At 37.8% G+C, this 13,021-nt stretch overlaps 1 protein-coding gene across 4 annotated transcripts; it reads left to right on the top strand.

Moving 5' to 3' along the window:
• Window positions 1–3,951: 3,951 nt before the first annotated feature.
• LOC111482116 (protein LAZY 1-like) lies at window positions 3,952–11,179 on the top strand. Of its 4 annotated transcripts, XM_023127778.1 has the most exons (8): window positions 3,952–4,090; window positions 7,178–7,367; window positions 7,592–7,755; window positions 7,927–8,003; window positions 8,084–8,150; window positions 8,730–9,466; window positions 9,539–9,821; window positions 10,852–11,179. In XM_023127778.1, exons 4-8 carry the CDS (start codon window positions 7,998–8,000, stop codon window positions 10,869–10,871), a joined length of 1,113 nt encoding a protein of 370 aa, XP_022983546.1. In that variant the 5' UTR covers window positions 3,952–4,090; window positions 7,178–7,367; window positions 7,592–7,755; window positions 7,927–7,997; the 3' UTR covers window positions 10,872–11,179. The 4 variants fall into 4 exon arrangements, with proteins under 4 accessions (XP_022983546.1, XP_022983547.1, XP_022983543.1 ...); XM_023127779.1 differs by lacking the exon at window positions 7,178–7,367 and having other exon boundaries at window positions 7,625–7,755; XM_023127775.1 differs by lacking the exon at window positions 7,178–7,367.
• Window positions 11,180–13,021: the final 1,842 nt, after the last annotated feature.

Genomic DNA, 13,021 nt, shown 5'->3' with positions numbered 1-13,021 from the left:
AAAAAAAAAAAAAAAAAAAAAAAAAAAAAAAAAAAAAAAAAAAAAAAGAAAAAGAAGAGAGATTCCACTTTGGAGGATTGATAGTGAATGGAAATAGAATAGGTGAGTATATGAGCCACGTGGTATGCTTTGATTGGTAGCAAAGGAGATAGATTTTCCATCCATTTCACAAATAGAATCTAATTATGATATCTTGGTTTTGGGTTTCATTCTTCTCAATTATGTGCAAGAAAATCAAACCAAAATATCTTGCTTTTTGAGTTTGCATCTCCAAATTTAGAAAATAAGTGAGAAAAAGAAACACAAAAGAATTCGACAATTTGGGTCCGTCGATCGAAAGAATCTAGTTGAAGAAGAAAATCGATGTCTGGGTTCTACTGAGTTCTAAGTTCGGGATCTTAAAAAGAAGATTCTTGTAACAGCCCAAACCCACTGCTAATAGACATTGTCTGTTTTCGTTCGTTACGTATTAATGTCAGCCTCACAGTTTTAAAACAAGTCTGCTGAGGAGAGGTTTCCACACCCTTATAAAAAATGCTTCGTTCTCCTCTCCAACCGATGTGGGATCTCTCAATCCACCCCCTTTGGAGACCCAGCGTCCCCGTTGACACTCATTCCCTTCTCCAATTGATGTGGAACCCCCCAAATCTACTCTCTTTGAGACCTAGCGTCCTTACTGGCACACCATCTCGTGTCCACCCCCATTCGAGACTCAGCTTCCTTGCTAACACATCGCCTAGTGTCTACTGATATCATTTGTAACAACTCAAGCTCACCGCTAGTAGATATTGTTCTCTTTGGGTTTTCTCTTACGGGTTTCTCCTCAAGGTTTTTAAAACGCGTCTTTTAGGGAGAGATTTTCATACCCTTATAAAAAAATATTTCATTCTCCTCTGCAACTGATGCAAGATTTCACACCGCCATGGCTGAAGTAATCAGTTCAAGAAATGAGCATCTCAGCAAATCTTGCATATTCTTATACGAAAAGAGGTACGAGCTGGGCATTGGGCAAAACGTAGATCCGTTTATCTTGACTACCTTACAAGCTCGAAGAAGAACAAGAAGTGTGAGATCCCACATTAGTTGGTGAGAGGAACGAAACATTTCTTATAATAGTGTGGAAATCTCTCCTTAGTACACACGTTTTAAAACTATGAGGCTGACGGCGATATGTAATGGGCTAAAACGGATAATATCTATTAGTGATGAACTTGGTTATTACAAATAGTATCAGAGCTAGACACTGAACGATATGTCAGCGAGAACGTTGGGCCTCCACCTAATGCAAAATGTAATACAGGGTACAGTTGCAATATGATTCATCTCTCCATAGTTCCTCCAAAACGGCCAAAACAACATTAAAGCATGATTGCGAGATCCCACATTAGTTAGAGTGAATAATGAAACATTCTTTATAAGAGTGTAGCCTTAATTGGGAAGTCTGAAAGGAAAGTCCAAAGAGAATAATATTTACTAGTAGTGGACTAGACTATTACAAATGATATTAGAGCTAGACACAAGGTGATGAACCAGCGAGAAAGCTGAACCCCGAAGGGGAGTGGACAAGGACGTTGGTCCCCGACGACGATGGATTGGAGGGTCTCACATCAATTGAAGAGGGAAACAAGTGTCAGTTAGGACTCTGGGCCCTGAACGAGGGAGGATTGTGAGATCCCACCTCAGTTGGAGAGGAGAACGAAATATTCTTTATAAGGGTGTGGAAGCCTCTATCTAATAGACGTGTTTTATAACCTTCAGGGGAAGTCTTAAAACAAAAGTTTAAAAAGGACAATATCTATTAGTGGTGAGCTTGGACAGAGAGATGTTTAAGTTCAAGTTTTAACATTCAACAATATAATGACTATGCAGAGCATCAACAAAACCCTACAACATTCACCATATACAAAGCCACAAGACAAAACAGCCCAAGGAAACTGACGACAAACAAAAAACCAAACATCCACGCTAATCCTGTGCCCATTAGCTCATATGTTCTTTCATCCATGGCATTAAATAGTTACCGAATCCTCCAGAAACGAGATGAAAATCTATGAACTGAACTAAACATAACAACAAAAGGAACCCACAAGGCCCAAAATTTACTGCTCCTAATGCAGGTAAGTTAGAGGAAACTTGATTCAAATCATGTGGATGCTGACAACTCAAATAGACAAAGATATACCGTACCATAAACTCCAAACAAGAGAGAGATAAAAAACTTGTCAAGCATAGAAGGTGAAATTCATCAACAAACCCCAAGAAAAGTTACCTGGTTGAAGAAAAAGAAAGGGAAAATTTACTGCCAGTTACTTATAGATCATTTTTTCTGGCGTTGTATTAATGGGTTTGTAGATGCAAAGATGCAGATGCTGATAGCATTCCACAAAGCCAGTTAAGTGAATGGAAATCCTTCCCAACATAACTAGAGACATCTTTTTTTCTTAACCAGCTTCAACATGAAAATACAGTACACAGTTCTGATATACAAGTCCTGGAAGCTAATGGTTACTTAGAAGATTAAATAGTTAGGTTCTTATAAATTAACAAGTAGGGTTATAACGACCCGAGCTAATCACTAGCTGGCACTTGTTCCTTTCTCCATTCGATGTGGGACACCCCAATCCACTCCCATTCAGTGCCCAGCGTTCTTTTTGGCACAGCGCCTCGTATCCACCCTTCTTCCGGGCTCAATAAAACAAAATTGAATGTATAGTATTTCTCTCCACGTGGGCTCAGGAGAGCTCATATATAAACCCCTAGACCTATCCTTCAACTAGAGTAACTCAAGCTGCCGGTATAGGAAAGGGAGCACACTTAGTATTATGGACACCTAACTGTAGGCTTAGGCTGTTGTAAATGACTCTAAGCCCATTGCATCAAGGTACTGATGCTGCTGCCTCACTCCCAATTTCACCTTCTACTTCCTAGTTCATAGGGCTCTGAAAGGGTTTGATTTACACCACTGTATCTCAACTTTCTATGGTGAACTTCTTACCTAGAGGTGAGTCAAAAGTAGAAGACTCCAAGAAAAGTAGTACCAAAAGGGTACATGGTTTCAGAAATATGTGACAAACGTACAAAATTGTCAAAGAAACATAGAATCGCTTACAATGGCAATCAGAAAAGCACAAGAAGACAGCCAAGTTAAATGGTCAGTGACAAACGAAAGAAAAGGAGAGATTACCACTGAAGGCCAGGCCGTAACAAGCCACAACGCGTGTCTGAATGGCGGTGTTCGCTTGCTTGGAAAATGGTGCAACAGTCCATGATTTGACGAAGAAGAAACCCAATAAACCAGCGGCGACGTTCAAGGACGGGATGATCCCCACCATCAGATTCATCTTGTGGGAAATGATACAAAACAAAGAACTCAGAGCCAACTTTCTGATTTTGATTTGTTCTTTCAATTTTGGGTTTCCCACCAAATCATCAGATTCAACCGAAACATAATCTGTTCTTGTTCAACTTCTTCCCATTTACGCGACAGGATTCAGAGATTCTACCGCCTAAACGGAATATAATTTCATTTTAATCTTGAATGGATATTCCTTTCGATGCGTTTATTGGATGGGAAAGGGACTTGAATCGTTCGAATGGGTGCTGTGACTATAGTAGAATTGGTTGTTTTATTTGCATTTCACCGCTAATTACAAAAAAAAAGTTAATTAAACAGCCCATTTTGATTGATTTTTAATTAGTTTCTAAGATACATCACTTAATCTTGTAGAACAAACAAAACCCACAAATTTAATTGCTTTCTTTGCATTTTAGATCAAAATCGATTGATGGGTAGTTCTTAAAATGAAAACTTTACTGTATTTTCTTATCTTTTCATTGATTTTAGACATTTGTATGTTAATCAATTTCTTTAGGTTAATTAACTTCTTAATTTGAACGACTAATCTACATTTTAATTTGGGGGTGTGGGGGTGCGGGGTTTGCGGGAAAACAACAAAGCAAAGGGCCGGTATTATTTTCCGTCATTTTCTTCTTCCTGTTTGGATCCGATTTTCCGGGAAAATTTCCAAGAATCCTCTCTGATCAGCGAAAAGCGATGAAGGGTTCGTTTCCAATTTCCCTTTCGTTCAATGTGAGTTCATTCCCTTCTTCGACATTGCTTTGATTTACATAATTTTCTCGAAGGGACCATCGCTATTTACTACTGTACTGTGCATAGGAATAGGAGCCCCAAGCTATAATCTGAGTATACAGTGTTGACAGTTAACAAAACTTCAGGGTAAAGTTCAAGTGATGAAAGTAGAAGGAATAGTGATGTCAAGATAAAGATTACTTGCTTGAACAGTTGCCTGACTAGCAATATTCGCTTGAAGTAAGAAAATTATCCTGTTCTTTTGCCCCCTTTCCTGTTATGGGGAAGTATGTGATTGTCTGGCTTTACAGAGTTCATACTTTTCATGATATTGGCCTCTCTTTATTTGGTACTTCTTCATAAAGAATTTAGTTCTCTCTCTGTCTTTCTAGCTGACTTTGTTCGTGTTATAATGAACTGAATTGGAAGTAAACCCGGTAACTTAGTCCACCGCTAGCTTGGGCTTCCCCTCAAGGTTTTAAAACGTGTCTACTAGAGAGAGATTTTCATACCTATATAATAAATGTTTCGTTCTCCTCTCCAACTAATGTGGGATCTCACACGTTTGCTCAGCTGTCATCTACTCGAACATAGCTCACTCCCAATGCATATGGTCTATCCGCTTTCATTTCTGCCCACATAGGCAGCGGATTAACGAAACGAGTCTAGGAGGGCCATGCCGCCATTAAACACGGAAGCCGGCTGGCCCCAGTGCAATGTCTTTTTGGGATCTCAAATCTCTGGCCCAGTTCAACCTTCAAGTGTCTTCGTGTTGCTTCTACTCCTCTTTCCCACAGTATGTCATGTAGTTATTTTTTCCTTTTCCTTTTCCTCTATCTTAGTCAATTGCAGGTTCAAATGTGTCCTGCATGTGAGATGCTGAGTTACCTGTAATGAAATGAAGCATGTTGTATATCACAAGTGTTTATACAAAGAACCTAGATGCTATATGGTGCTTGTGAATAGCAAAGGGATAACAATAAAATTGCAAGGAGGCAAGAAGGACAAGATAAGGTCGTTAAGTGTCAGTAAACCTACACCTTTGGTTTCTTGAAGTACAGACCCAAGCAAGAATTTAGGGAGAAAGAAACACTCTAAAGAAAGGATAAGCAATATGTGATGATAGTTGTTTCAAATGCTAGTGAACGTTAAGCTGAAGGTGAAGTGTAGAGTATAGGTATAGACCCATTTGGAGAGAAATGAACAGGAAATTTCATTTTTCAACTTAAACTTGAATTAGGAGGGAAGATTTGCCCATGAATATATCCAAATCATATACAATTCAACCGCTGAAGTAGTCAGAATAGACTTATAGTCACTACCCTCTGCTGCTGAGGGATCTATGACAGTGTTGTCATCATCAGTTCTAACTTGCGATGCATTTGCGTTTGTCTTAGTACTTCAACTCATGAACCTGCCTTTGCTACGTGAAATTTATCACCTAACTTCACTAGATCGGATTTGTGAGATCCCACATCGGTTGGGGAGGAGAATGAAGCATTCTTTGTAATAGACGCGTTTTAAAATCTTAAGGGGATGCTCAGTAGGGAAAGCCAAAAGAGAACAATATCTGCTAGCGGTGGGCTTGGGCTGTTACTAATGGTATCAAAGCTAGACACGGGGCAAATATGCCAGCAAGGACGTTGGGCCTCGAAGGGAGAAGGATTGGGGGTCCCACATCGATTGGAAAAAGAAACGAGTGCTAGCGAGGATGCTAGGCCTTGAAGGGGGGTGGAGTGTGAGATCCTACATCAGTTTGGGAGGAGAACGAAACATTCTTTATAAGGGTGTGGAAACCTCTCCACGTGTTTTAAAAACCTTGAGGGGAAACCCGAAAGGAAAAGCCCAAAGAGGACAATATCTGCTAGCGGTGGACTTGGGCGGTTAACACGATTTCTTATAGAAGCTGCAAACTACTCTGTATAAAATGATTCTCCAACCACTTCACGAACAATTTTGTTTCTGTGTAACACAGTCAAATATATTAATAGATTATGTGTTCATCTTCCATTGGGAAATTCCCCAATTTCTAGATTTCCACGCGGAATCACATGTTCAAGCCCTCATCATGCATGGATCCAGCTACAACCATACCCCACCAAATGACTCACATTTTACACAGTTTTGCATTTGTTTTAGAGTGGATGCCTTGTCTGCTGCTCTCCATATGAGGCAACTCATTTTGTTTCATAGTAATTTGTTGCTTAGCTGAAAATAAGGATGCTAACTTCCCCGCTTAAATCTCATTGGTAGATTTTGATGGCAGGTTGGAAAGGACATGTTCATATGTCTTTAATGGTAACTTCTAGGATGAAGAAGAAGCTATGCTTTTGTAGGTTGTCATATTTGGAAACCTGCTGAGAATTCACTTTCTACTCTGAATTCACTGATTTTCTAAAAAAATAATGGCGAAGTAAGCCAATGGAATTAATCATCTCGCTCGTTTACTTCAAATCGAAGAGTCGGGAAAAAAAAAATGACTGCCACATTGATACCAACTTAACTGGCTTTTATTAGAAGGAAGTCACTTCTTTATTTCTCATCCATAAACAAGAATATAAGAGACATATCGGAACCATCCCTGAATAGCAGGAACTAGTATTAACATATATAATCAATCTGAGAAATCCAGTTAGATAGACACTTCCAGCCATGAGTTCATATGGAGGTGATTGAGTAAACTTCTTACCTAATGGAAGGATTGTACTTCATTTTGAATAATTTACCTTATGTCGGCCCGAGTATGAGTAAGGTAGACAAATGATTATCCCATCTTGATTTGATCTTTAGATTATGATGGAGAAACATAACCTTCAATTATTAAACTGCTATATGTAGTCGATAAGAGAGCTTACGTTCAAATGCTAAATCTAGGAACTCGAATCTGGAGTAGACCAATCAAAGCCGAGCTATGTCATTATCTTAACAAACTATCATGTGAACTTTTACATGAATATGTTGGCTTCATTGGTAAGTTGAAAGGATCGAATAAACGGTATCGAGTCATGATTGAAAATCATGGCTTTAGTTCAACAGCCTGATCATTAGGTGAGTTTAAAGTTCTAATCAGTAGAATTTTCTTGGTAGGATAATGAACAGAGCTTAAGGGAATGAATGGCCCGGTCCATGCATCTTCAGCTGTGATATAGTTAAGCCTCAAAAGTGTATAATGTTTATGTAGACGAAGCGATCCGTGGTAGATAACCACTGACTCAATCATGCAACGTTTGAAGGATACTCGAGCAGATAACGATTAGGATGAATCGGGAGCTAAAAAGTATGAAAACATACCCATTTGGGGCCCTTAAATATCCATTATCATAACCATTTGTGCTAATCATCTCTGCAGCCAAGGATATCAAACAAGAAATTATCTAGAATGACATAGTAGGCTTTCCATCTAAAGCACTTTTCGTGATATAAGCAATTATGAGATTCTATCTACCTTTATAGTTCAAATTTGTTCAAAAAATATATGCGTATCTATTCTCTCTTTTTCAGTATGTCCATGGCGGATAACTACATTTTCAACAGTGTACCTGTGCAACCTAATCTCGGCACGTATGCAAAATTCATCACGCTATAACCTTCAACTTGGAGGAGGACTCGAACAACTCTCCTGTTTGCCCACATGATTTGATGTTGAAAAGAATTGCCAACCAAAAGTTTTGTAACTTTCTATATGTTTTCTTTGCTCATTCTTTTAAGACCATTCTAGGAATCCACTGAATTCCAACTCATTTACAGTTAAAAGGGAAATTTAATCTGCATTTTTCTTCTCCTCTTGGATATTTATCTGTTAACTTATATTTTCCTCAAATATCTAAACGTAACAGATGTCCTCTATTTATGTCTCCGATGACAAGCTAAACGACTGAATATCAAGCTCTTGAAGAGTGCTCGAAAAATGAAGGTAAGTGAAGAGTCCATACACACTTAAAGATTCATACCCTTTATCATCCTATCCTTCATTGTTGCTTTTCATTGTTGCAGTTGTTAGGATGGATTCACAACAAATTTTGGCACGGTGGAGTCGAGTTGGTCAAGGATTTCACAATTGGTATTTTCACAAACTCTCACCTTCGCACTTTTATTTTGAGTTGTAGTATATATCTCAACAAGAAAAATGAGCTGATCATAGTACATCATTGATGATTAAGATGTAAACTTCGAGTTTTGTTGTCGGGGTTTATCCGGTTGGCGTGGTTTGATATCGTACACCATGATTTGTAGTATACTGGTTGAAACTTCTTAAATTAGGGAACAATTGTCAGCACACGAACAAGGTCACGCTCACACGATCACAATTATAACGTTTCGCAATTTCTACAACATTTCGTACCGTTGTAATCAGTCTAGTTGAAGCGGAAACATGACAGTTTCATTTTCTCTTCACCAGTTGGGACCACCTGGGAACCTGTAGAGACCTCTCACTCTCAAGCTTCTTACTCCTTTACTGTTAAAACTTCTGAATTACATCACCATTAGTTTTGTCCACTGTGTCTTTTAGAAGTAGAACAGTAACAAGAAAAGGACATTCAAGGTGCACTGTCGCACAAAAGGGGAATTTGTTACTATTTATTAAAAGAATATAAGAAATCTTGGTTTACTCCTAACTCTTTTTTCTCTTTCGTTTTAGCGAACCCGTGCATGTGTTTGTCAGTACAAACATCAGTTGATGATGAAGATATCTATTCGAAGCCCGGTCTTGGTAGTAAAACCGTGCAGCTACGTAGTCACGAGTACGAACAATCGTCTTTTGGAGTTGAAGTCAATAATGTATTGGAATGTGGGGACTTATCTAACTCATCTGAGTTCTTCCATGGGTTCCTCACTATTGGAACTCTCGGTTCTGAGCCTGCAACGCCAACGTTCTCCTTAGCTTTCGAAAACATGATTGAGTTGCCAGCTGAAGTGACAGAGGATCACCTAAAACTGATAAATTATGAGTTGGAAAAGTTTCTTGAAGCTGAAACTAAGGAAGACTGTTGTGATCAATCACCTGGGAGGACGAGTCATGCTAGTATTATCACGCTTGCCGGGAAGCATACCGAAGTAACTGAAGATGAAAATGACAGGAAGACTCGAACGTGTCCACTTCAGGGATATCTATTTGGATCTACCATTGAACTTCCAGACAAGATGATAGACATGAGGAAGGAAAAACCTTCATCTGTAGAGCTGTTCCAAGGGACTATAGCAGCCAATGAGAGCTCCAAAGTTAACATTGAGCAAAAGGAGGTATTAGTGAAGCATTCAAATAAATCTGCACTAAGCTTTGTGAAGAAGATCCTTAAGAAACTTTGTACCTCTTCACATGATTCTACCACATATGACTCAGGTGATTCATTTTCAACCAAGAAGAAACTCCAAAAGGTTAGTTCTAATAGCTTTATTGGTTTCTTAGTTTCTTTGTGAAGCTTTCTGAGTTATCGTTTTGATATTCAGGTCTTACGTCGGTTCCATAAAAAAATACACCCCGAAAGCTCAACTGCTACGGACGAATGTCAAAACTCGCAAAAGTACATGTTCGACAATGCTTCTTTTGATGATAACTTTAATAATGGACGTGTGATGAACGATGCGGAGGACCAAATAACTTATTGTCAGGAATTCGTCTCAAAGGATGAAATCTATTATTGGAAGACCAACTTTGGTTTGCCCCTTTATGGGGTTGATACTAATGTTTCAAGTGCAAACAGAGGCCACTGGATTAAGACAGATGAAGAGTGTAAGTACCCTTTCATATTTAAAACCCTTTTACTAGGACCACCACTAGCAGATATTGTTCTCTATGGGTTTTCCCTTTCGGGCTTCCCCTTAAGGTTTTTAAAATGCGTCTACTAGGGACCACCGCTAGCAGATATTGTACTATTCGGGCTTCCCTTCAAGGTTTTTAAAACGCATCTGTTAGGGAGAGGTTTCCATTCCCTTATAAGGAATGTTTCGTTTCGCCCTCCAACCGATATGGGATCTTACAATCCACCCCACTTGGAGGCCCAGCATCCTCACTGACACATCATTCAGTGTTTGGCTCTGATACCATTTGTAATAGCCCAAGCCCACCGCTAACAGATATTGTCCTCTTTAGGCTTTCCCTTTCGGGCTTCCCTTCAAAGTTTTTAAAACGCATTTACTAGGGAGAGGTTTCCACACTCTTATAAGGAATGTTTCGTTCCGCCCTCCAACCGATGTAGGATCTCACAATCCACCCCACTTGGAGGCCCAGCATCCTCGCTGGCACATCGCTCGATGTTTGGCTCTGATACCATTTCTAACAGCCCAAGCCCACTGCTAGCAGATATTGTCTTCTTTAGGCTTTCCCTTTCATGCTTCCCTTCAAGGTTTTTAAAACGCATTTGCTAAGGAGAGGTTTCCACACCCTTATAAGGATGTTTCATTCCCCTCTCCAACCGATGTGGGATCTCACAATCCACCCTCCTTGGGGGTTTAGCGTCCTCGCTGGCACATCATCCGATGTCTAGCTCTGATACCATTTATAACAGCCCAAGCCCATCGCTAGCAGATATTGTCCTCTTTGGACTTTTCCTTTCAGGCTTCCCCACAAGGTTTTTAAAACGCGTCTACTAGTAAGAGGTTTCCACACCCTTATAAGAAATATTTTGTTTCTCTCTCCAACCAATGTTGGATCTCACATTAACTGTTCTCTCCGATCTCTTTAGCTATGGAATGGAAATGACTGATTTTGATCTGTTTTTATGATGAACCCATCTGATTCAATATTGTTGTTTCCATTATAGACTTGGTGTTGGAGCTGTAGGGGAAGAAGAAGAAGATGACCACTACGAATCCAGAGTCCCTCTACTCTAGCACGAGGATCACAATGGAGTCTTATATATATATATATATATATCATCTAGAATAATCTTTTTCGAGTTCTTGAGCGACGACGAAATCATTAATGTACATGTTGGTTTGTGTTTAAGTGTGATAGTTGAACTCTAGTTTGGTTTGATCTTTGTTGTAAGCTCTTTTATAAATGGTATGGATTGTCTGGTTGAGAGACCTTTGAATTCCTGTCACAATCCTTCTGCTCTGTCAAAGTGTTTTGTTTCCTTTACATGTACACTCTTGTGGCTTATAAACAAAACCCTTTTGAATCCATTTTCTGCAACATTTCTCTTCGTTTTCGACTCCATATTTGTAATAATACCTAACTTATCGAGCTTTTTTTTATGAATATTGAACTAAATGTGTCTGTTTCTTAGAATTGTGACGGTGTTCTCACTGTTCTTCTACACAATGTTTGTCTTTGTTAACAAAATGTCGAAAAACCTCGTAGGTGAACTATTATTCAACTTGTTGACCACGGACAAAGCGAGCCTGTTGTCTTGCCATCCAAAGTGAACTCGAAGTGATAGTCTGTGTAGTGCTCGATCTCGTACACATAGTAACATAAATTAGTATTTAGTTCGAGCTAGTGTTGGGCAGCTAAACTAATAATAGTTGCATACTTAAGAGTTAATGTCCACATAGTCGAGTTTGGCCTTAGTTGAAGTACACATCAACGTGGCTGATTTTTCACCTTGCCATAACTGGTCAAATTATTAGATCAAACGACACAAATAATAACTATAAAAAAAATAACTAAATAAATTTTAAAAAAAAAGTTTTAAAATTTTAATTTTGTATATTTAATTGATGAATAATTTATTTAAATTTTTTAAAAATTTACAGATCAATGATATATAAAATTTTAAAAAATGATGATTTATTTACCTGGCACAATTTTTTAAAAAAATAAATTAAAATAATTTACATTTAAGGAAGGGTAGAATCGAGAATTTAAATAAAGAAGTGTCACGTGCAAATAGGTAAGTGTGACGTTTGGGGATTATTGAAAAAAACAAAAAAGTGCCATTTTATTTATGTATAATTTTTTTTTTTTTTTAAACTTTTATCCCAACTACCCCTAGCTCACGTGTTTTTTTTTAATAAGTTTTTTATAATACACCAAATCAAATATGGAGCCTATCGAGATTTAAACCTTTAATTTATAAAAATAAGTTTACGTCAATTATCGTTGAACTAATTTCATAAATTTTTTCATCTTAAAATTTCTTTAGAAAATCGTTAATATTTTAATTTCAAAAATACCTTTAAATTTTTAAAAGTGTTTAAAAAATATCCTCACATTTTTTAAATTTTCATTAATACCCTCAAACTTTTTTTAAAACTTCAAAAACACCTTTTAAACCTTTTTAAACCGTTAAAAAAAATTCCGATAATATTAGTACTGTATTTCAAAAATATTTATAAATTTTCAACAATAACATTAGAAAATGAGATAATCTACGAGGTATCAATAAATTAGTCCATATATTGACATAATAACTAACTTTTAGGAAGTTATGCAGGGCATCCCGTATTGCTAAATAGAGCGCCCACTTTGCATAGATTAGGCATCGAGGCCTTCCAACCTATTTTAGTGGAACGACGTGTTATTTGTTTACATCCATTAGTTTGTAAGGGATTCAATGCAGACTTTAATGGGGATCAAATGACTGTTCATGTACCTTTATCGTTGGAGGCTCAAGCAGAGGCGCGTTTATTTATGTTTTCTCATATGAATCTCTTGTCTTCAGCTATTGGGGATCCCATTTCTGTACCAACTCAAGATATGCTTATTGGGCTCTATGTATTAACGAGCGGGAATCGCCGAGGTATTTGTGCAAATCTGTATAATCCAACTTTTTTTTTCTTTTTTAATGGTCAACGGTGTTTATGTTAAATGTTTAAGGATATTCACGAAACAATAATATTTTTTAAATAAAATACTATTAGTTTCCATTTAAAATTAATGGTAAATGTATTATACACACATTAAAATATTGTTAAAACAACTCGAGTGAATTAATAATTATTATAATAACCTAAGTCAGGTACCAACCAGACGCACCATATTTTTCA

Source organism: Cucurbita maxima, unplaced genomic scaffold (assembly GCF_002738345.1).
Source record: "Cucurbita maxima cultivar Rimu unplaced genomic scaffold, Cmax_1.0 Cma_Scf00007, whole genome shotgun sequence".
Classification (NCBI taxonomy): Eukaryota; Viridiplantae; Streptophyta; class Magnoliopsida; order Cucurbitales; family Cucurbitaceae; genus Cucurbita; species Cucurbita maxima.
Note: the sequence above shows the minus strand (reverse complement) of the source record. Positions and strands in the feature narration are given on the sequence as shown.

Bases quoted from the DNA above. Each gene is read 5' to 3' on its own strand.
- LOC111482116 (XM_023127779.1), top strand. The intron at 8,151-8,729 runs GTATTTTCACAA...CTTTCGTTTTAG, and splicing joins GGTCAAGGATTTCACAATTG to CGAACCCGTGCATGTGTTTG. The intron at 9,467-9,538 runs GTTAGTTCTAAT...TTTGATATTCAG, and splicing joins CCAAGAAGAAACTCCAAAAG to GTCTTACGTCGGTTCCATAA.